Consider the following 23,004-nt stretch of genomic DNA (forward strand, 5'->3'; position numbering starts at 1 on the left):
ATAGGGTTAAGTTACAGTTACATGTATGTTATATTACAGCTCATAAATATTCCAGCTTTGAATTACAGCTGTTTTATTACCCAACAAAAATCAACAGGGATGTCATTCAAGGCTTTTGTCCTGATTTGATTTCAAAGTTGGATTAGCTCTTGATTTGTGGGGACTTGAATGTTTGTGTTTCTTTTCCATTCAGTTAAATCACTGTATAGAATTTATGGCCTTTTGGACTCCTTTGGGCTGATTGAATCAGTTCAAATGGTCAACACATCGGCATGGCCTCATTTAAATATATAAGTCACTCCTGAGTATAAGTCGCTGGATCACCCATAAAATCCACCTGTATGTTCCCAACCACTACCAATTTTAATGAAGGTCTTGTAGTTTTTGTGCAGTCATGTTGGACAGACAGACGACCCAATAGTGGTTAAATCAAACTTTTTTTAATGACTGATACATGGTAACCTTGCAACACTCACTTAAATATATAACATAAAATAAACGAAATGAGCAAACGTCACATTAGCATCAACAGCTACTCGTTTAAAACAGAAAATAATTGCAACTGTTAAGAGGTATCTTGCACACATACGGTTGAAAGAAACAAAGTGGAATGTTCAGTACCGTTCGTATATTCTATCAGTGTTCCAGACTGGAATGGCAAACAGCAACTTATTTATGTCAGTATATTGTCACACGTGCTTTATCCTTGTTCATCCCTGATGTGGTGTCAGCAGGCTGACGACCAGTGTTCAGAAGAGTACCGTTGGCTGCTATCAGTATATTTCTACAGGCGCTGCAACAGATCTGCAAAGTCTCTCTGACAGAACCAAGTCATGACTACAGTGTGTCTATACTGATAAACCAATGTCAGATACTAGAATGTCAATATACAAATGCTAAGTGCATGAATAAGGGGTGCATAATTCAAAGAAACTTAACTTGCTGCTGTGTCGTAAAATGTGGATGTAAAAATGGTGTAAAACAGTTGCATGTGCACAGGATGACACCAGTAATCCCAGTCTGGAATATGTTTTGACTACTTGCACAGCAAAGTTAAGCGCGGTTTGCTCGCACAGCAGGTGAAAATAAGACATACGTAGTATAGGCTCTCTGACCTGGGTCAAATAGTATGTGAAAATAACTATCAGTGTTTTTAACCCGCTAGAGATGAGTTAACGCACAGATCAGATCAGTGAGTACCAGTGTTACAGCAAAGTATCTGAAGTTTATTCTAGTACACAGTGTGTGAAGATGTCTGAAGTGAGAGAAGGCGAATAGATCTGATGTAATAAACTCATTTACGACTCCTTCACACACTAAGATAACATTTCACAGTAGTATTTCACCGAGGTCTGGAGCATCTGAGGGCCTTAGGCCTCCGCTTTCTCCTTCTGCTTCTTGCTCTTTTTCAGAAAGGATGGCGGCTTAAACTTCTTTTTCTTCTTGGACGGGGACTTGGACGGCGAACCCTCTGGAGTGCCTCCCTGTGGTTTGGTGGGGAGAGCGGGAGGAGAGGGGGAGGTGTCATTTGTGGAAAGAGCCTTCATCCCTTTCTCCAGCACCTCTGTCGTCTGCTTCTCTTCCTCGCCTCCATTCTGCATGGCTGGAGAGTTGGTTTTCTCCTCCTCTGCTCCGAGTATTGAAAAAGAAACATTCAGTAAAACATTCAGAAGACAGCGAAGCTGCAGTGGGTAGGGGCTGCAAAGCTACAGGCCAGACATGTCACTGCAGATGAACATGCTCGCTCAATGAGACGTGGATTTGGCTCTTTCTCTACACTTACTAGAGAGACGAGACCAAAGGAGTAGTAGTGTGCCCTATGAATCACACAAATACAGAAGGAGATAACAGATGCAGATAACAGAAACAGGAGCAGCGGTGACAGAAGGACAAACGCAAATGCAAAATGTCTCAGAGAACATTATGACTTGTGTAGATGTAAATGTGAACAGATTGTTTTCATTCACTTTATCTCTGGTTGGAATATTTTTTTTCCCCCCCTGGCAGGGGGGACATGAGACAAATCTGTGTTTTCAAGTCAGAATGTTTCTCATGAGGAAAACAAGATACACATGCTAACAATCGGACCCTCTGTGTTTCTCATTCAGGTAACTAACTGTTAATGTAATAACCATGGCAACCAAAGGTCAGCAGTTTTCATGAGGTCAATAATAGCTCAAAAAATGAACTCTTCAATGGAGGTTTGAGGATTAACATAAAAATAAGGACATAGATGCTGCTTATAAATATCTCCATTTTATTTTGTACTTCTGTGAGCACTTAATTATAGTAGTACTTACTGTACTACTACTACAACTGCTAGCGCTCCTAGGGGTTAGTGAATAAACACAGTGAGAAGTAATTATTTGATTCTCTGCTGATATTCTAAGACTGTTCACTGGAAAAGAAATTAAAAATCACTTTAATGACAGGTTTGTTTTGCCATGAGTTACACAAAATCAGCAACAACAAAACATTTAATGCTTGATAAATTGATTTGCAGTTAATCCAGTGAAAGGAGAAATTGATTCCCCACTGACTAAAGACTGGTTTTGTGTCCCCGAGGCAGTTAAATGAATCTTTGCCTTTTCAGTGAGTGCTCCTAATCTCAGCTTCTTTCCTATCTAAAAGACAGATCCACAGAAACCATCACCCAGTAAGATCTCAAACTTTCCGCCATGGCAAAGACCAAAGTTGTCAAAGGACAAGATAATAAACCTGCACAACGCTCGGTTTGGCTACAAGAGTATTATCAAGCAGCTTTTTGGGAAGGTTTATGTGACTATTCACAAATGGAAGAAGCACAAAACAAGCTTCAACATCCCTTAATTTCAAGCTCATAAGGTTTAATGATCATGAAAAAGGTGACCGCAGAACTACATGTGATGAGGTTGTGGTCATCAAGAAAATGAAACTATCCTACAATGTCAACCTGCTCAACAAAGCACAGAAGTTTATGAAGTTTACCAATAAACACCTGAATGATTCAGAGGAGGACTAGGAGGAAATGTTGTGGTCACATGACAAAAATAGACTACGCATGTTTGAAGGAGAAGGAATGCTGTCTGTCATCCCAAAAACACCATCTGAACCGTCAAGGATGGCTTGCAGTGTTTGAATTTGCTATCATGTCATTTTGATCCAGTCATGAATCTTGAAACACGAGTCTTTTTTTTAATTTTATTTAAAAAAAATTTTTTTTAAATTCTAATTTACTATACTGATCCCCGTAGGGAAATTATGAATCCACTCCAGCACACACATTATTAGTTAGTTGCATGTATGTATATATAGCTGACACCTCCCGCTGTCAGCTCACACTCCGAGGTGAGTGGGCGGGACCAAGAAACGAACCGCCAATCCTGCGATCATTGGACAACCTGAGCCACGGCCGCCCCTCGTGTCACTACGCTGTCCCTGATTATTTATTAACTCTGGGAGACTCAGACACACAGGATGTAAGGCAAGCAGGGGAGATGGTCAGCACTACTGCCAAGCCTCACCTGAGAAAGAGGCCTGGCTAGGCAAAGGCCCCTTCGTGGGGGAGGTAGTGGGGGTAGACTCCTTGTCACTTTCCACTTCCTCCCCTACGTACACAAATAAACACACACACACAGACACATTAAAGGACAGTGAAGGGTCAGAAAATACATTTGACACTACAGCCACAAGTGAAACAAGTTTGTTTCAGGGAGCTCTGTGTAGCTCTTCAACTTCCAAAATAAGTAGGTGCATATTTTCTAATTTCAAATCAAGACGGTCTATCATCTTCACCACATCTTTTAGCATGAAGCAAGAATTTAGCTTAAGAATTTTGCTGCATGTTTCACAGGGGAAAATGCATTGCAGAAGTCTTTCCTGACAATGATAGAGGGTTGAATGAATTAAATTTAATATGAAAATCTTATACTGGTATTTAAATGTTACACACAGCACCTTCTAGAAGTTAGAAGAAAGTTTTTATTGTATTAAAGTGTGGATAGAATATTTAAGGTCCAGTTGCAAGATTTCTGGGCAGAATATAATATTCACGTTTGTGTTGTTACTGATATTCTCCTGAAAATCTGAATTATTATTTGTGTTACCAATGATGAGCTTGTTATGTCTACAAAGGGAGAGGGTCCTCTTCCACAGAGTTTGCCATATTATGAAACCGTGTCTCTATAGGAGCCCAGAATGGGCAAACATTTGCTTTACAGCGGGAGAAGTGAGAGAAGGGAAATTCAGTTTCTTACAATCTGCAACTTCACCATAAAATGCGCCTGAATGCTGCACACTGAACCTTAAAACTGCCTTTATAAAACTGTGCAGGCACACAGACAAACAAAGGATGCTAGTAAATGACAGTGAAGACAGTGGAGACAAATCTACATGAAAAAAATAACTTGAACACGAACACGGAGAAACAGTGTCATATTGAGCTGTAAACGTCTCCCTCTAACCTATCCTTTGGTGTGTCGCTGAAAGAATGAGAAAGGATTACTAATTTTATTTTAGTCAATAAATTATTCAAATTATTGATGGAAAATCATATGTGATTGTGTGTAGCTTTAATGCGCGCTACAGTTTGTGCTTCTGGCTGTCTTTTTTTAAAGTGTAAAACAGAAGGAGCAGTGTGTGATACGCTGAGACGGACATGTTTTTGTTTTCACGCATTCAGCACGCTTTTGTTCAAAGAAAAATGTTAAAATAACTTCAAATGTACCTTCTAATGCTTACTTTAAGGATAAATCTAGTTTCCATTTCATATGTAGTTCACTTACTCACTAAGTAAGATAAGGGTAGCTGAAAGACTCGTACCATTGGTTCCTCCATCCTGTTTCCTCTGCACCTCCTTACGGTACTCCTCCAGCTCCTGGTCTGTCAGCTGGTTGAAGGGATTGGGAGGTTCTGGTTCTGGTGGGTCCATGGGTGGGCTGACTGGAGACTGATACAAAAGCAAGAAAAAAACAAAATAAAAGATGAGGGCACTGCAGAGGATAAAAGACAGCTGTCTGATGTGCAGCGAGGCTGCGTCTTACTGGAGGACTGTCACCGGTTATAACGCTGGCGAGGACTTGAGACTGTGGTCCTGCTGTCTTCGTGTCCTGACGATTCTGCTGCCGAATCTGAATAAAAACATCTTGTGTAACACTTCTCTTAAGACTCACATGAGTCCCGTGAATATGAAGATGGGATAACAGGGATTACAGCAGACAGAAAGTGTTAAAGGCAGCACTACCTTGTTTCGTGTCTCAATCACCTCCTGGGGGTTGGTGAAAAGAGGCACAAACTGATTTGGGTTCTCTATCTTGATGGCAGTGCTGCCGGCTTGAGTCAGCTCTTCTGTCTTCAACCACTAAAGCAAATAGGAGAATCCAATTTGTATTATTTAGTCAGAGATGAGCTAAAGAAGAATTCAACTCCATGCTTCCTTTAGAAAATAACCTTTCCCCTTTTACAGTAATGTTTTAACAGCTCAGCATTGATAATATAGATGTTTGTCCACCAGAGGTCAGCCTCTGCACCACAGTAGTGAACACAAAGCACCTGCAATGCAGGAAAGAGAGGAGGGGATGAAAAGAGGAGGAGGAGGATGAAGTGGGAGGGACGAAGGAAAGCAGAAAACAGAAAGCAACAGCCACACTCCACACACACACACACACACACACACACACACACACACACACACACACACACACACACACACACACACACACACACACACACACACACTCAAACAATACACATCAACCCCATTCGCATCAAATACATTTATCTTTCTCTTCTAATCATCGGAAAGATCGTGAGTCAGCTGTTCTCTTTCTGCATCGTCACCTCACATCATTCATCTGTCCGGCTATGAACCCAGATGTGAACACACTTTAGATTGGCTTTTTTATTCCCACGCATCACCAGTCAGTCAATTTATGGTTCCCTGGTAAGCAGGAAATTTGACAGTATATGACTCAAGATGTAGCACAGACGCACGGAATCTTTATGACTACTGCAGAGACCATCACAAGAATTTTAGACAACCAGTGGGATCTGTGTACACAATGAAAGCCTTCTCAGTGGCTCACAGTGGTGCGGTGTCCCGGGCTGGCTTGCTCCTGGCTGACTTTTTGGTAGGTGTTCGGGGTGTTGAGCCAACGAGTCCTCTCCTGCTGCTGGCGCTGGGCAAAGGGGTTCTGCCTCAAAGCTGGGTGAAGTCTGTCATCGTCAAAGTGGTGGAAAGCCGTCGCGGTCGCAGGCACCTCCACCTCCCTCTTCGTCCGCGATCGCTCCAGCAGCACAGGGAAGCGGTACGTGTAGCCGGTACGGTAGCCCTAAAATACAGCAGATGAATAATACATGATTTGCTGATTGTCACTAATACTGTACGTGTTCATACTGAACAATCATTGCCTACCAAGTTATCCAGAGTTCTCATTAGGGCTTCAAACTCGTGCTCCCCGATGCGACTCTTGTGCAGGGGTCCAAAAGTGGAGCCAGCCCAGCCCACGGTCCCAGTGGGGTTGGGTTTATGGATAGTGCGGTCCAGCAGAATCAGGTTCTGTTCACCACCAGCAGAACACAAAGCCGACACCTTCAAAAAAAAAAAAAAAGCACAAGAAACTATGACTGAGCTCAAATTCTACTCTCCTGATTCTTCTTTCTACAAGTTTCAATGTAAGCCACGTCTCATTTAAAAGCATCTACTATATTTACTGTGAGGTTCACATATCAGTGGACCTACAGCGAAATATCTGCTTCTCTGTGGCATGCATTATATCACATTGCCTACTCATCTAAAATGAATTGGGGCTCTGGTTGTGCAAAGTCAAACCGTTTTGTGTTTGATTTGCGTTTCCATTAGCAGTCCAGCCACTTCATACTGTTTCAAACCATGTCTGAGATGGTCCATCTGCAGGGTGGGGCCAAAGTGTGCCGTGCCGTTCAGCTTATGTTGCAAGACTGGATTGTTGTGCATGAAACCACGCAGCAATATGTTTGTGAAAGTCTTTGCGTGTTCAGCTTTTGGGAGTTTTGAAGTTTCAGATTTATTTCTGTGGTCTGAGGTTTAATTTCTCTTTTGACTCCCCATTTGTCCTCTTAGATATCTGCTTTATTTCACCATGCTTGCTGATACACAGGTCAGCAGGTTAAAGAAAGATCAGCACGGACATATGGAACAGCTCCAAAGAGAATGAAGCAAAACGATCAATGCCACAGTTAGAAACATATTCAGTTACATTTGATCTGGTACTTAAGACTCCTGTGTAGCAACTGTTATTTGAATGTGTGTGTGTGTGTGTGTGTGTGTGTCTGTGTGTGTGTGTGTGTGTGTGTGTGTGTGTGTGTGTGTGTGTGTGTGTGTGTGTGTGTGTGTGTGTGTGTGTCTGTGTGTGTGTGTGGTACCTGGATCTGGCATGCGGCTTGGATGTGGTAGATGGAATAGAAGGCCTCTTCCACAGACTCTCCCAAAGCAACAATGCCGTGGTTCCTCAGGATCAGAACCTTAACATCAGCAATTACATGGGAATAAAAACCAGTCACTTCAGTAGTGGCAGGCTGTACGGAAATGTCACGTCAGGACACATTGACACCAATTCTATACTTTGGTCTATTTGCAGCAACTACAGCTACAATATTTAATCTGCTGTAAGCTCCTTGAGGAATAAGATGATACACTACTAGAAGATGAAATGTTTTTACCCTTGTGGTGTTCATACCTTGCAGGTCGGCCCCAGACTCTTCTGCAGCTCCACTCTGTCCTCCTCCTCCTCCATGATTCCACTGTAGTCATAATAAGACACATCTCCAACCAGCAAAGCCTCATGGGAAAGGGGCAGCAGGCCACACTTCATGGATGAAACCTGGAGACAGTATAAAATAATATCAAATAACATTTGAGTCACACGATCCTTCATTCCTCCATGTTTGTTCAGCAGAAGTGTCATGACTCTTAGCGGGTGACTCACCGCTGCTGCAGCCGGTGTATGGAGGTGGAACAGGCAGCGCACGTCTGGCCGGGCCGAGTAGATGGCAGAGTGCAGGCTGAACTTGTCTGCATCCACACCCAGACTGGTGCTGCCCCTCTCCACCACCTCACCCAGGATATTCACCTTCACCTGGAAACCACATGGACATCCAGCCAGATTTGACTTTTTTTTTTTTTTGGCATAAAAATTATGATGAGATGGTATTTGGGATATAAAACCTTTATGCAACTTTACACATCCATCCACACGCGTAGGTTCACTGAAGCTTTGCACTTCATTAAATTTGACTGCTTCATACTGAGAAGTGTTTTCACACCTCATGTTTGCTTTGTGATGTAAATGAACTTGTAGAAGTAAATACACACAATGTGAGCTGCATTGGGACCGCTGTATGAGTGTCCTTTAAACTAAGTGGGATTAGTTTTACTCACCAGACTGGAACCAGTCACCTCACTGTATGCCAGGCCATCTGGAAGCACCAGGAAGTGTTCCTGCTCTTTATTAACACGCAGCTGTCAAGGATGAAGACACACCCGTATACGAAACTCTGAAGACCAACAATCAGACTATATTTATCTGCCATTACTTATATGTTCAGAAATCTGTACAATAAATGTGAGTTCACAGCAAAATGAAATGAAAAGAAGCTCACGGTGAGGCAGGTACGGCTGATCTGGGCCCAGCCGAAGAGGTCGAATAGACGATGGACGCTGGCCAGCTTGCATCGCATCAGCCTCTCCCCCTTCACCATGCTTCCAGGCTCCCAGCTATGCAAGTCGTTGATGGCTGTCACGATCATCATGTCTGTGAAAAAGTTTAAGAAATCCATCCATCCTGATAAAGGCGATGCAGTGATAAAACAATGTCATTGCACAGGTTAATATTTAGGGATTTTTCTTTTTAAGTATGGTGCACATACTGGAAGGGGACACAGGCAAAGCAGCTGGAGAACCATGTGATGCCATGTAATCAGCCAGCTGTCTCAGAGCCCATAAATTGGATGAGCTGCCACCCTTCTTCATCTGTTCCTGGATCAGCATATCCAGCTCCTCTCTGAATGACTGCAAACAAACAGATATAAATACATCACACATTCGTACAGGCCACACTTAGAAATCCTTTCAGCCAAAAAAAAAATCAAAGGCCCTAAAAAATCTAAATACATTTTATGCAAATTTAATTTTACACAAGATTCAACGTGTGCACGAACAAACATACAACAGACAGAATGAGAATGAGTATATTAACGTGTTCATGCATTTCATCATCAGTCGCTTCACTTCATACTACCCATGGTACACACAGAAACATACGTATGGTGATGTCATGGGAATGAGATCCAGCACTGGCTGCAGTTCAAACAGTCCAGTGGCATCTGAGAGCAGATCTACTCTAGCATGAAAACACACATCGTTCAATCCTGCAGCCGTCTCACCGGACTCTGCAGGAGGCTGGAGATGCGTTTCTTCTGCTGCTGCTGCCCTGGTGGAGTAGGGTGCTGAGGAGACGGAAGGCCCTCTGGTGCTCCATCGCTGGGACTGCGCTGCACCGGGGTGCTTTTCGGGGTGGGCGACTTGCTCATTTTCTACTTTGTAGTACGTGTCTCACAATCAAAGAATGGGTGGGGAACACTGCAACAGAAATGTGTCAACATCAGAAATGAAGTAGAAAGAAGTGTACCATTCTAATAAACTACACTTTCCAGAATACACAATGCTTCTTGGCTTCTTTTTTTTTGCCTTCCAAGAGGAGGATGAGTGTATCCTCACCACTCTCTTGTTTCCCAGTAATGTGATACTATAGTTAGCAGCAGGTTAGCTTAGCACAGCACAGACTGGATGAAGGGGAAACAGCAAATATGACAAGATGTGATTTTATGGGTAGTTGTAGTTCAGGTTATTCCTTAAACATAACCAAAGCAAACCTAGCAATCAAATTATGTGAATGTCATGAAACAATGACAGGGCAGGTACGATCTAAAAAAATTAAAAAAGAAAAAATAAGCTGAAATGCATCAGAATCTATGAATTAAGATTTCAGAAAACTAACACTTTAGCTCTGATTAATCATAAACCCTTGAAACAGCAGTCATAATCATGTGACGGTAGAATTAATTGCTATAATGATTAATTATCTAAATCAATATGCCCACCCCCCTTGAACAAATTAACCTTGAGCAAATCTCTTTGCATCAAAATTAAAATATTTTTTCCTGATGACAAGCACAATGAAAACGGCTTTTTGGACACGCATTCAGCCACGATTTCTGTTCATGCTGACAGAGTAGCATTAGGATGAAAACCCTACCGTCACATTCAGGATGCCGTATTCCTCTGGATGCTGACTGGTGGGGGTGCAGGCCTGTAGAAAATGCAGCATTAGAAATACGAGTTCACATCCAGACAGCAGCGGCCGAACCACCAGCAGGAAGTTAGCCGATGATACAGCTTAGTAATTGGAGAAAGAGTTACGGTAAGGATCTTTAGAAAAAAACTGGCCACTCCCAGAATGAAGCACGCACTGCTCTCTACCACAGACACACACACACACACACACTCACACACACAAACACACACACACACACACACACAGACTGACTACTGCAGGCAGCAGATAAGGTCCTGAAAACGCCACACCCTGTCTCTCACTAACTCATTTACTTTATCCTTTACTATTGTCAAGGAACCATTTTTGCCCTTCAGACCAAGCTGATAAAATGTGAACTCAATCAAAAGCAAAAAAAAAAAGTTACATCCGATCCATGTGCATCACTGACTGTCATTACACAGCACACGAGAAACTCTGACAGATGTCTGGATAAACTGTGGGCTCCATCCTAACAACAGGTTTCCATTATATCCCTTTATTCACAAACATCAGTCATTTGACAATCTCCATGTAAGTTAAAGAATTCCGGTTTACTAACAGAGACTGCTGAAGAGCATGATACTATTGAACCTATGATATTTACTTTTAGTGCTGAAATGCCAGCGTCTGGTTTCATACAATCGCACACATTAAATGCAAGACAGAATATTTAAATGTGCTGAGGGTTTTTGGATATTTTTTTGTATTCGACACAGCAGTCCGACATGTATCTATTATAATATGTGGATGCATCTCTCCCCGTCTCTCTCTGGGAGTAGAGGGGGCCCAGCTGCTGACAAAAAGCAGACAGAAAGCATCTCCCTCTAGGGACAACTTTAATGACTAAGGGGAGGATCTGGCTGCTGGCCCACCACATACCCTCCACGTCTTATCCTCACTTGCACTGTGATGCCTGATCAACGTTGTCTCACTTATGTTGCATGTACAGTAAGGAATTATGGGAAGTGACACCTTCTCTTCTTTAACTAATCCCCAAACCCCTGGCAGAATTTTGTGCATCGTTTTAGTGCATTTACTATATGGTATGGCATCTTTTCTTAAACATATTATTTAACCAGGTGTGTTTCTGCAGTGCTCTGCTACGACAGAATTTAACCCATACATCTTAAGCCATTTACTGAACTGCATATTCTCATCAGACGTACATGTCTGTATTGATGGACGTAAATGTGAATCGATTCATTGGTTTCAGGTCTGTGTCTGAGCACTGACGTCCAGCAAAAGACAGGCAGAGAGTGGTGTAATGACCTAAGTAGTTCTGAATTGATTTTTTTTTTAGCTTTGGTTTAGATTAAGTCATAATGGCTAGCTCATTCCTAGGTTAAATAAATCATTTCAACAAAATTCATTATAATTCCATGTAAAACTCGCTGGGGTATAAGATTGTTTAGACCTCACATTAATGGACTCATTGCCTCCAAATGTAAAGCAAGACTAAGGAGTGTTGCAAAAATGATGTGCATGCAAGAAAAAAGGCATTACCACATGAATAATGTAGATGCATACAGTATATTTATACATTTTGTTGACGGTGTAGGTGTAGGTTCTAGTTTCACAGCTTCTCCTGGGAAATTTGTGTTACACTCTGACGAGCACAGATTGGCAATAAATGTAAATGTATACAACACTTCATAGAGTAGCACCAGAAAATCAGCTGAAGCAAAAAGTTAAATGATTCTCAGGTTTATTTTTCAGTAATTGGACCTGCAATTTATCAGACATACTGACATCATGTTGAAACCCTTGTTAGTATTACAAAAATTACTTGTTTGTAACCCTAACAAGTAAATGGAAAGTAATCACTTAATCATTTAATGGGGTTAATAATGGGCTTGATGTAAGTTAGTAATTTAACACCTGATATACTAAAGTTAGTAGATCAGCTGGGTAACTAGGACCATCAGATTCACTAACACTGTTGTGGCAGAACCGATGCCTAGATTGCATAAACCATGCCAGGGCAGTTCCACTCAGGGGCAGGGCTTCATGTTGTTTATCTACAGCATTTCATTGAAACATGAATGTACGATATAATTTTGTAGGTTATCAGCATCCTCCGCCCGCTAGCGGTCCTTGCTACATCGCTGCCTAGCAACACTCTGAGGCACCGCAGCCTCAGCACCAGCAAAGCAGGTCCGCTAATGGCCACCAGCGTAACGCAGAGGCCGGCAGCGATGCGGCGCTGCTGCACGACGCACCTCTGGGTGAAAGAAAGCACAACACGTATTAAAAACCATCACGTTTTTCAAATTAAAAAAATATCTTAACCGCGTTCCGCACAATATCCCCAGAAAACGACACGGATGATAACCGTCCAGAAGACACATCCGATCGGAACCGAACACAACACAGCGCTCAAATGGGCCCTGGTGCTCTGACCGAGCCTGATCTGGAGACAGCACCACACCGAAGGATGGCTGAGCATACAGAATCAGCGACGGAGAAAAACAACTAACATCAACCAGAAGTGGCTTCAAATTAAATGCGATCAAACATCCAGCAATCTGGGATTACGCGCTCACACACCCAGCCATTTCACCATCGGATTAACGCGAACACTAATGAGTGGACTCACCTCAGCGCATCCTCAGGACCGCGTCCTCGTGGAAGACGCACGGCCACGGGTCCCCCTCAATGATCAGATGTGACTAATCGCTATAAATGGATCTGTTTGGGCTCCTGACGCCGAGATTCCTTTGTCATAGTATTTCAGGGCCTCGGCTCACACCAAATCAATACACCCTGATGGTTTTTTTTTATCTCCCAGTGCCGCTGGACCAGCCCACTGCCACGCCTGCAGTCTGACACCACAGCTCCCAGTCCTGCAGTTACAGAGGGAATCAGTCCAAGTAACGCACTTTGAAAAGCGCAGGTGACGCCCCGGTGGATTTCAAATGCTCCCTGCTAAACGTTATTTATACCTGACTGGGCCCCTTCCAAGACAATAAACACATCAGACAGGCGCCACCTGCTGGTGGGACGGAGACAAGCATGTGGAAGACGAGATGGCTTCGTCACGTCTCGATGGAGAGAGGGAGGGGGGGGGACGCCTCTAAAGTAAACCAGTGTGTGTCGGATACTTTATTCACTTCTAAGCTTCTGTTCTTTGAAAGAAGTCAAGACAGAGTTGCACCCAAGTACAATACCCCATGAAACCTAAATTCTGTTAAAAAAAAAAATTGCATTTGAATATTCCACTCCAAAATTGACTTTGGACAGGACATGTCATGAGTGCACTGTTTACCATCCTCACACCACTTGTTCGGCATTTGCTGATTTGTTCTGGTGTCATTTGGGACACAATTAGACCATACCACATGTATGTCAGCCACTGAGACCTTATCTACACATTTCTTTGTTTTAGAGTGGATATAATTTGAAAATAAGCTCCTGAGCAATTTGAATTGTACTAAATATATTTTATACAAATATTTTATACTTAGTATGTACAGATTATTGGTGTTTACGCATAAATTATTAGTGAGCTTAAAGTGTATAAAACAAATAGATGCTATTTTCCTCTTGAGACTTAAACACAACATCAAAATCTTCCATCTATCCGAGACTCCCAAAAAACAGACCTTAGATATATACTTTATTAATCCTGAAGGAAATTGCACGGAAGAATTTACCTTATCTTCACAAAATATTAAATGAAAAATCAGTTTAGGACAACATCCGATAAGTTCCCCTGATCACCTAGACCTCTGGAGAATCTGTCAAGGCCTTCTTCTGGGTTCTTCAGTGAATTAATGATGCTTCAGAGACAGGTGCTTTGGATAAGATAGAAAGCTAAGCAGCCTGTTTATTACTAATCAACCTGATAAGGTGAGGGACAATAACTCGCACCTGTGAAGACGGTTTAAACTTAATGAGTGCATCTATGAATCCTTCTATTCAATGTTGACAAATAATATTCAAACAGAAATCGTAAAAAAAAAAACAGACTTCAATGAACATGTTGGTGCAGGAAACAGAGGTGATGAGGAGGTGATGGGCAGGTTTGGTATCCAGGAGAGGAACGCAGAAGGACAGATGGTAGTTGACTTTGCAAAAAGGATGGAAATGGCTGTAGTGAATACTTTCTTCCAGAAGAGGCAGGAACATAAAGTGACCTATAAGAGTGGAGGTAGGAGCAAACAGGTAGACTACATCTAGTGTAGACGGTGTAACCTGAAGGAGATCAGTGACTGCAAAGTAGTGGTAGGGGAGAGTGTAGCTAAATAGCATAGGATGGTGGTGTGTAGGATGACTCTGGTGGTGAGGAAGATGAAGAGGGCAAAGACAGAGCAGAAGACGAAATGGTGGAAGCTGAACAAGGAAGAGTGTTGCATGACTTTTAGGAAGGAGTTAAGACAGGCTCTGGGTGGTCAGGAGGTGCTTTCAGATGACTGGACAACTACAGCTAATGTGATCAGGGAGACAGGTAGGAGAGTACTTGGTGTGTCATCTGGAAGGAAAGTAGATAAGGAGACTTGGTGGTGGGATGAGGAGGTACAGGAGTGTATACAGAGAAAGAGGTTAGCTAAGAAGAAGTGGGACACTGAGAGGACTGAGGAGAGTAGACAGGAGTACAGGGAGATGCAGCGTAAGGTGAAGGTAGAGGTAGCAAAGGCCAAACAAGGGGCTTATGATGACTTGTATGCTAGGTTGGACAGTAAGGAGGGAGAGACTGATCTATACAGGCTGGCAAGACAGAAATAGAGATGGGAAGGACGTGCAGCAGGTTAGGGTGATTAAGGATAGGAGGAGGTTTATGGATGTAGTAAAACAGAACATGAAGGTAGTTGGTGTGAGAGAAGAGGATGCAGAAAACAGGTTTAGATGGAGTCAACTGATTCAGCGGTGACCCCTGAAGGGAAAAGCCGAAAGGAAAAGAAGAAATGGTAAAAAAAACAACAACAACAGGGCTATCTCATACATTTTATTGAAGGGCTGCCAACGATACACTTTATAAAATGAAAATAAGACAGATCACTCAACAGAATTTCCAAGTTCAGAAGTTAAACAGAAAAAGACAAATTAAGCTGCAGTTTCTTTGGTGGAATCCGGACTTCAAAGCAACTGGTCCCTAAAAATAAAACCAAGATGACTTTATCATCTGAATAAACCGTTCCCTTTTCAGTGACTTGTTTTGTTTTACTATGACATTTTGGAATCTATACATACTCTGACCTTATGACACTGATGTAGATGTTTTTATTAGTTCACAGTAACACACTACACACTCAATACTTTTTTAAAAGATAGGTGGGACAGACAAGTTCAACCAGAAGAGGGCACTCTAAAAACACATTTCAAATCAATGTGCAAAATGGATTAGCTATAGTTCTTCAGTTTTGTTGTAACAAATAATGAATCAGTCAAAGTAATTTACACACGGTAAAAAAATTTTTTAACTAAACCTGGCAGGCTTCCAGTACTGGTCCACATCGTCTGCTTAGGTAAGCACTCAGAGGGGTTGAGACGCCTGTTGAATGAAGAACAATGGAACAAAAAAAGTATTGAGCAATGTTGAAATTTATTTAGCCGTTTTACAGACTCAAGTGGATTCATCTCATGGTTCTATTTTTACTTTTTGTAGAGCAGTGGGTTGTCCTCAAAGTAAATTAAAAAAATCATATATAAAGTTGAACAGTACCAGTAATTCAATCACAGTGATTAAAATTAAATGTGGTTTATGTTACCATTTCAGAAAGTACACAAACAATAACTTAAGTTATATGGCACCTTACAAATACAAACAAAATATACAAAAGTTATCAAGTTCTTCATTGAGCAGAACAGCGCAATAATTTTAATTAAAAATCTGAGCAGTTGAAAATAATTTAAAAAACAAGGCAGTCAGAGACTGCAACATCCCCCCACTTACCCTGACCTACTTTCAGGGTACGTCAAGATACCCTGAAAGTAGTACCCGACTAGTGCATAGCTTTGATCTTTCAGGGTAGGTCAAAGCTATGCACTAGCTTTGACCATAGATCAAGGCTAATGCACACTGGCCTTCTCCCTCGTCTTTCTATCTTATCTGGTGCCTGAGTGTACACAAGTTGAAATTTGACCTTGACCTAGTTTTTTTTAAGGTCATCTCATTTTCATCCCCTTTGCTGCCCATGTAATGTACTCTTTGTTTTATCCATCTGCATCAGTTGTGAAGAGGTATTTGGTGGACAAACTAATGGACTAACAGACAAACACACGAATGGTGACAATTACAATACATCACCACTTTGAAGCGGGATGTAAAAAAATAGAATTGCCAAAAGAAAAGCCATCTGATAAAAATTAGCTTTGAAGAACAAACTTAAAGGTGGATACTGAGATCACCTTCCTGAAATCCCCACAGCTGCAGGGCTTGGACAGCAGGGGTCCACTGGCCACAAGTCAAGATTAGCAGTGACCTGTCAGAGGATCCCATACAGCCATCTGGCTCATAGGGCGTTAATATACGAGCTTAGAAAAGGGAGCCAAGACCACTCAAGACTTGGAATACAAGCTAACAAACCTGAAATCACTCCTAAATCTATAGGCAGCGAAGGACAACAAAATGTCACTTCTCTTAACAGTTGTTAGAAGTCTGGCAGCGATGTTTTGCATCAGCTGCCATCTGTGAAAGTTTTGTCAACTAATGCCAGAATAAAAAGAATAATGAACAGTGCAGTAATTCAGTCTACAGTAGAGGAAAAGAAGCATGGATGTGATGTTTTGTCACAGAATGGAACTGGTTATCCAGCTCGGACAACCAGACAAATCAGTTGAACTTAATGTCTCAACCTCCTTCTGAATTTGACTAGACGGCTCCTACTCCCCCTGTTGGCCTGATTATTAAAATAAAAAAGGAGTGAAACACACTCAGTGCTTCCAAGTGCTTACATACAATTACTCTAAGCAGGTGGAATAATTACAACGATGCTGTAATCAAACTAATTCAGCCTCAGCTATTCTTAGGAATGAAAAGGTAATAAAAAAAATAACCGTTTATTAATCAAATATTGAAGCATAGCAAATCACTTGAGACCACATTTGCTCATCAAAGACTTTAATGAAATAAGCAGTGTCTGCGACAGCCAGTCTGCACAACCATAAAGAGCTCATCAGTCAATTCTGAAAATGGCATAATGGTCAAATGCATCATCTAGGAACTCATCACTGCTTCATATAAACATCTTATCCAATCAAACAGCCCTCATGAGGATGCTGTCTCAGATGTGTAGTGTAAGTAAAGGAAATTTGACGGTTGATCGCCTGTTGTAATTATAATGTACAGCTTCCATTTAATTTCAGGAGATAAACAACTGTCTGATTGCCTGTTGTTCAAATGGTTGATCTTCAGATTTCTGAGCTGCCCGTCTTGTGTTTCAAAGAACACAAGACAGGCAGTAATAAAAAAAATAGTGAAATACTCAGCACACAGCAGTGAGGAGTCTATTGTTCAAATCTTGTGTACTCCCAGAGGGTAACTGCTTTGTGTGCGATTTAGCCAATGCAGTCAGAAGCCTTGTAAACACAGCACAGCTGAAGATTCCAAAAGTCTCTCATGGTCAAGGAGTCATTCCTCCATGACAGCCATTATGTTGGAATTCAACTCGCAACCCACTAAAGACAACACTGGAGCTAAAGCAGCCTCAACTATACATGACAGGAACTACAAAGGTGCCATAACATCCTGTATTAGAAACTATTTTAGGCATGATTGCTATGCGTGGAGAGAGTAGGCAGTAATTATCTTATTGTGTTGGTGTTATGTGTTCCTGAGGCTGCTGAACGGCCAGTTTATCCAGCATGTGATGATGCATGAATGCTCCACACCCCATCACAATGATCCTCATATTGGCGAAGGGATAAACATTTTCAACGTCTTCCACGTCCAGTGGTGCCAGATATAAAGCTTGCCACACATCCCAGCTGTCAAGCGAATAACCTGCCATTAGGGTGCCGTCTGGGCATGGATACTCACCAGAACCAGCTCATTACATTAGTACAGTATTGTATTTCATTTGTGTGTCGTTTTTATGTCCTGTAATTGGTTGTGGTGAGTTTTAGGGAATCATACTTTTGTATTTTGAGTAGTAATGCCATTTAAATGACCTCACATGGATTATAGACTAACATTTAATAATGACTTACCAACAACCTCTTGGAACCACCTGTGTTTGTAGTTTGAGGACTACCTGTATTTCAAGTTAACTAATAAGCTGTTATTAATTAAATACAACTTGTTATTAACTTGATTACATTTTTTATACTTGACTAACACCATTGCATATTTAATATTTAACACCACATAGCTTTCAAACTTGTAATTTTAAAATAGAATTATTATCATCCTTTTTCCAGTTGCAAGAGAAATCTGTGTTGTAGTTTACTTTAGTTTGACTTGAGGTAACGTCATAGAGAGATAGAGATAGAGATATAGAGAAATAGAGATAGATACTTTAATAATCCCGGAGGAAATTGCACAAATTAATGTCTGCAGTGTTTCAAAGATTACATGAGGACAGCCCCACGAGATCTGGGACAGTCCAATATGAATCCAAGTGCTACTCCAGAGCTGCTGATCCAGAATGTCAAAATGTAATACCCCTGTTCAGTGCATGAATAAAGGTTCTAGAGCAGGTATGTCTAACTTATTTTGGTCTGGGGGCCCACACACAGCTTAATTTGAATTTAAGGGCGCTAGACCAATAAACTCATCGCAAGATTACGTAGAAGTAAGATGAAGTTCACTTTATTTCTTTGTATTGCAGATTTGAGAAAAGTTCATCTTTTTTTTTTTTATTGCAGATTTATTCTGGTTCCAGCCAGCTGGCCGTGCATTAGACACCCTTGTTCTAGAGAGAACTGATAGAGGACCCTAAAGTGTAGAGAATCCAAAACCGTCTGAAGCCTTGTGATTTTAGAATTTGGGTTATATACTGTATGTGGGTCAACAAACTGACTTTAAACATTGATTCTGCAAACCTGTGTTTAAGGTGAGCACTGAAGGTCAGTTTCATTTATTCAGTACACGTCCAACTGTTAAAGTCCCGGTCTCCCTTTCTATTCTTGAGTTCTGCTGCTAAAAAGGCCAGAAGAGTGTTTTTTATAGTATGTTACAGCAAAGTCTACCTTTGATCTTTAGTTATAAAATTTCACTTCAAAATTTAATCCTCTTAAAATCTGTGGACACTTAAAATTAGCACAGGAATTATTGGGATAGAGCCAAAAGGTACGTTCATGTGACCCACGATACCCGATTTTTCTTTGCACATCCTTCCACCTGACTGGATGTTTACTCAAAATAAACTGCCACAAGGCGTATAGCCTCCACCAGGTACGGAACTTTGTATTTACGGACCATTTAAAAAACTGATTCTCTCACCCGCCATTATCACAATATAAAAACCTGAGGTAAACCAAATATATAGCACTGTTCATGCCAATTATTTTCCTTTCCGAGGTATATGCAGTTTTTTTTTCTTTTTGACTGACAAACAAAATACTGAAGTTTTTCCAACCATACATTTCTATACATTAAAATCCACCTCTGGTTCTTGTGATACAGCATGCTGGCCAGCATCAGTTTTCTTCACTGTAACTTACAAACACAAAGCATAAGCAAAAGTTAGTGTAAATTTAAAGTTACATGAGTTACCGGGATCTGATCAGGTGCTACTTGGATGATGAACTGGTATGCAGGCATGACACAGTGTTGTAGCACCAGTCTGGTCATGTCTCCATCCTCGGTCACCGGCTCTGGAGGCAGAGGAAACCCATCGTCCAAGTGCTCCTCTGTCAGGTTCAACTGTCAAGAAACAGCACTTAATGAACGTGAAATCATACTAAAACCTATCACACAATATGATTTAGTCTACCAAATAGAATCATTGACTGTTGTAACTGATAAAAATTTAAAAACAAATTGATATTTACAGTTAGTAAAAATATGAAATATTTGGGCTGCCCACCATTGATGAATTTCATTAGGAAAAAGACATTTAGAAAACACACATTTTTGAGTTACACCCTGGAAACCCTTATGACACAAATACGACAAGATCTTTCTGAATACAAGTAACTGTTGAGAACAAACAAATGGAATCTTTAAAGTTCCTAAAATGTAAAGGGTACCACTTCAGTACTGTCGCTGTGTAGAAATTTAGTGAAAAGATGAAGTGTCAGTTAATCAAAGTTTCCAGTCCTGTGTATTCATAACACAGACCGTTTCATTGTGCCAAAACTACTAGTATGTACCATTGTTTTCATGTCAGTGCGCATTCACATCCCTCACATCGTGCAGTTATGACCTTGATTTCGCACAACTGGAAAATAACAAATTTATTGATGAAAAACATCATATTAAAAGATGAACACAATTATATTTGTTCCATAAAAAAAAGAAGCATATCCATGTTGGACACAGTTCATGCTTGGCTTGTTGCAACAAAATATTGAGATACATCAAAATGCTGACAAATGAAAGTGTGTCGTCATGTAAAATGAATGCACTGATTACAAATTGTTATATTATACTGTACATGTGTAATGCCATTAACTGATCCTTCTGCTTGGTTGTAAGTATTATTAATGTTGCCACTGTATTCCAGCACAGACTGAGATGAAACTCATGAATGAAACTCAACTACAAAATGGTGACTCAACTCTATTTTGAGAATGTTTCATAGGCACATCAGACTAGCAATATAAAAGTCACCTCTATGCTTGTTCCCACAATACAGTTGAAAAACAAGCAGCACTCACATCATCCACTTTCCACAAGTCATTGTCCAAGCCTTCAGTCTGACCATAAGTGATTGCATTCCTCAGAAAATCAGTGCCAGTCCCATTATCCTTAAAAACAGGAAGCAACAAAAATCACCATTTCATCCTCCTCGAATAGCAGGACACTTGTCACTTGAGTGCTGCACTTACACCGTCAGTATCCTGCAAAACTGCGACGAGCAATCGAATGTATTCCGTTGCAGCTTTAAGCGTGTCCACCTTGCTGGGCTTCCGATCCGGTCGCATTAGCGGCACCATGCGCTTCAAGCGGGAGAACATGGTGTTCAAGTTCCTGATCTGCACAGAAGAATGAAGTGTCAGAATCATGTACAAAGTCAAATATTGAAGTCTTTTTCTGAAGTTATAATCTAAAAGCAAAACAATAAAACCTGAAGCAGTGACCTACCAACTGATTTCATCCTTTATTACTGATAAAATGATTAATAAATACAAGATGCATCATGCAAAATTTTTAAAAAAGTGTCGTTTTGCTCCTGTTATCTAGTGCACACTTTTCTATACAATAATGTAATGCACAGAGCTGGGTCAGGGCATGCTAATAGCACCATGGCTCAAACAGGCACCCTCTGCTACATGACTACCATCTACTCTCACTCTCGCTCCCATTCGCTGTCACACATCTTCAGCTATCCTTTCCATTGAAGGGCAAACATTTCACAAAAAATAATGTTTAAAAAATAAACTGGTTCAGCATTCCTCATGGACAAAGGCCTCCAGTTCTGGAATAGTCCATCTTACCCTCTACACCATGCAGGTTTTTAGGACCCATGGAAGCAAAGCCACCCCAGAGAATCAACATTCCATTACTTCTCTGAATGTGGGGTGTCCTCTTCCAAAATGAATCTATTCATTTAGAAATACAGCTGATCTATATTCCTCATAGGTTCCACTATTGTTACACAACTCACAAAACTCGTCTGTGTTATTTGGAGTCAAATTTTCTTGTAGTTATGGGGTAGCAGTGGTGAACATCTTGGAGTTCAGGTAAGGATCTCTTCTATCAGGCCTTATCAGGGGAAAATATGTGGGTTTTCTTCTGCCAAGGCCTGAGAAGTTTGGTGCAATGTCTTATTAATATCTGATCAAAGCACTGCTATAAGGGATTACGTTAAGAAATTTGTCATTCCAGTTGACGTTAGAAATATTAGTTTTTGTTGAAAAAAATTAAACTTTTCACTTTTGATTTGGCAAGTGCAAACAGCTGATCAAGAGTACAGTTTGCCAGTAATACTACTACTACTACTACTACTAATAATAATAATAATAATAATAATAATAATAATAATAATAATAATACGTTTTTGGTTGAATAATTTAACTCAATCTTCCAAAACACAAAACATCTTTAACAAGATCAGGGTGACGATTTTTAAACGAGCTCATTTTACACATTTAAAAATTACGTTGATTTAAAGCATAGATATACTGTATCTATGGCAGGTCCAATAAACAATAGATGAATAATAATGAGCTTTACAGCTAGTGAGCCACCTGCCGGTGAGTGCTGGCTACAGCAGAGCCTATGCCCACAGACCTGAACCAAACCCAGTCTCCACCAGCCTCTGGGCGACACTCACTCTCAGCCTCTCCTTCGCGTTGACCAGTTCTCGTTTTTTCACAGTTTCACTGAAGTCTTCGGCAACAAAGTACGAGCCGTCCTTTCCTCGTTTGTATTTCTCAATGTTGCTGTACACAGGCAGAGCCGACTCTCCAGTCAGCTGCTTCAAAATGTCGCTCATTAACTCCTCCTCGGGTACTTTCATGTTCACGGCGCAGGTGAGCACCTGTGGCGCGTGGGTTTAATTAGGGCCCCGCAGCACCTTGGCTCGCGCTGCCCTAAGGTGGAACGTACCAAGAGTTCAGGGGGGGG

The 23,004-nt window shown here is 41.1% G+C and overlaps 2 protein-coding genes across 4 annotated transcripts; both read right to left on the bottom strand.

Annotated features, from left to right (window-relative positions):
- Positions 1–424: 424 nt before the first annotated feature.
- On the bottom strand, positions 425–13,141 carry add2 (adducin 2 (beta)). 2 transcript variants are annotated; one of them, XM_068311354.1, is made up of 16 exons: positions 12,928–13,141; positions 10,272–10,325; positions 9,400–9,595; positions 8,884–9,025; positions 8,617–8,768; positions 8,396–8,476; positions 7,944–8,093; positions 7,695–7,838; positions 7,381–7,479; positions 6,392–6,568; positions 6,063–6,308; positions 5,222–5,338; positions 5,022–5,108; positions 4,801–4,927; positions 3,504–3,587; positions 425–1,627 (listed from the first exon to the last, which is right to left on the bottom strand). In XM_068311354.1, the coding sequence occupies exons 3-16, from the start codon at positions 9,544–9,546 to the stop codon at positions 1,371–1,373; spliced, it is 2,010 nt and encodes a 669-aa protein (XP_068167455.1). In that variant the 5' UTR covers positions 9,547–9,595; positions 10,272–10,325; positions 12,928–13,141; the 3' UTR covers positions 425–1,370. The 2 variants fall into 2 exon arrangements, with proteins under 2 accessions (XP_068167455.1, XP_068167456.1); XM_068311355.1 differs by lacking the exons at positions 3,504–3,587; positions 12,928–13,141 and having other exon boundaries at positions 10,272–10,431.
- A 2,205-nt stretch (positions 13,142–15,346) lies between these two features.
- Positions 15,347–22,925, bottom strand: figla (folliculogenesis specific bHLH transcription factor). Of its 2 annotated transcripts, XM_068311465.1 has the most exons (6): positions 22,712–22,925; positions 21,264–21,410; positions 21,093–21,182; positions 19,987–20,136; positions 15,758–15,822; positions 15,347–15,423 (listed from the first exon to the last, which is right to left on the bottom strand). In XM_068311465.1, exons 1-5 carry the CDS (start codon positions 22,895–22,897, stop codon positions 15,805–15,807), a joined length of 591 nt encoding a protein of 196 aa, XP_068167566.1. In that variant the 5' UTR covers positions 22,898–22,925; the 3' UTR covers positions 15,347–15,423; positions 15,758–15,804. The 2 variants fall into 2 exon arrangements, with proteins under 2 accessions (XP_068167566.1, XP_068167567.1); XM_068311466.1 differs by lacking the exons at positions 15,347–15,423; positions 15,758–15,822 and adding an exon at positions 20,586–20,653 and having other exon boundaries at positions 20,079–20,136.
- Positions 22,926–23,004: the final 79 nt, after the last annotated feature.

Source organism: Antennarius striatus, chromosome 3 (assembly GCF_040054535.1).
Source record: "Antennarius striatus isolate MH-2024 chromosome 3, ASM4005453v1, whole genome shotgun sequence".
In the NCBI taxonomy this organism is placed as follows: Eukaryota; Metazoa; Chordata; class Actinopteri; order Lophiiformes; family Antennariidae; genus Antennarius; species Antennarius striatus.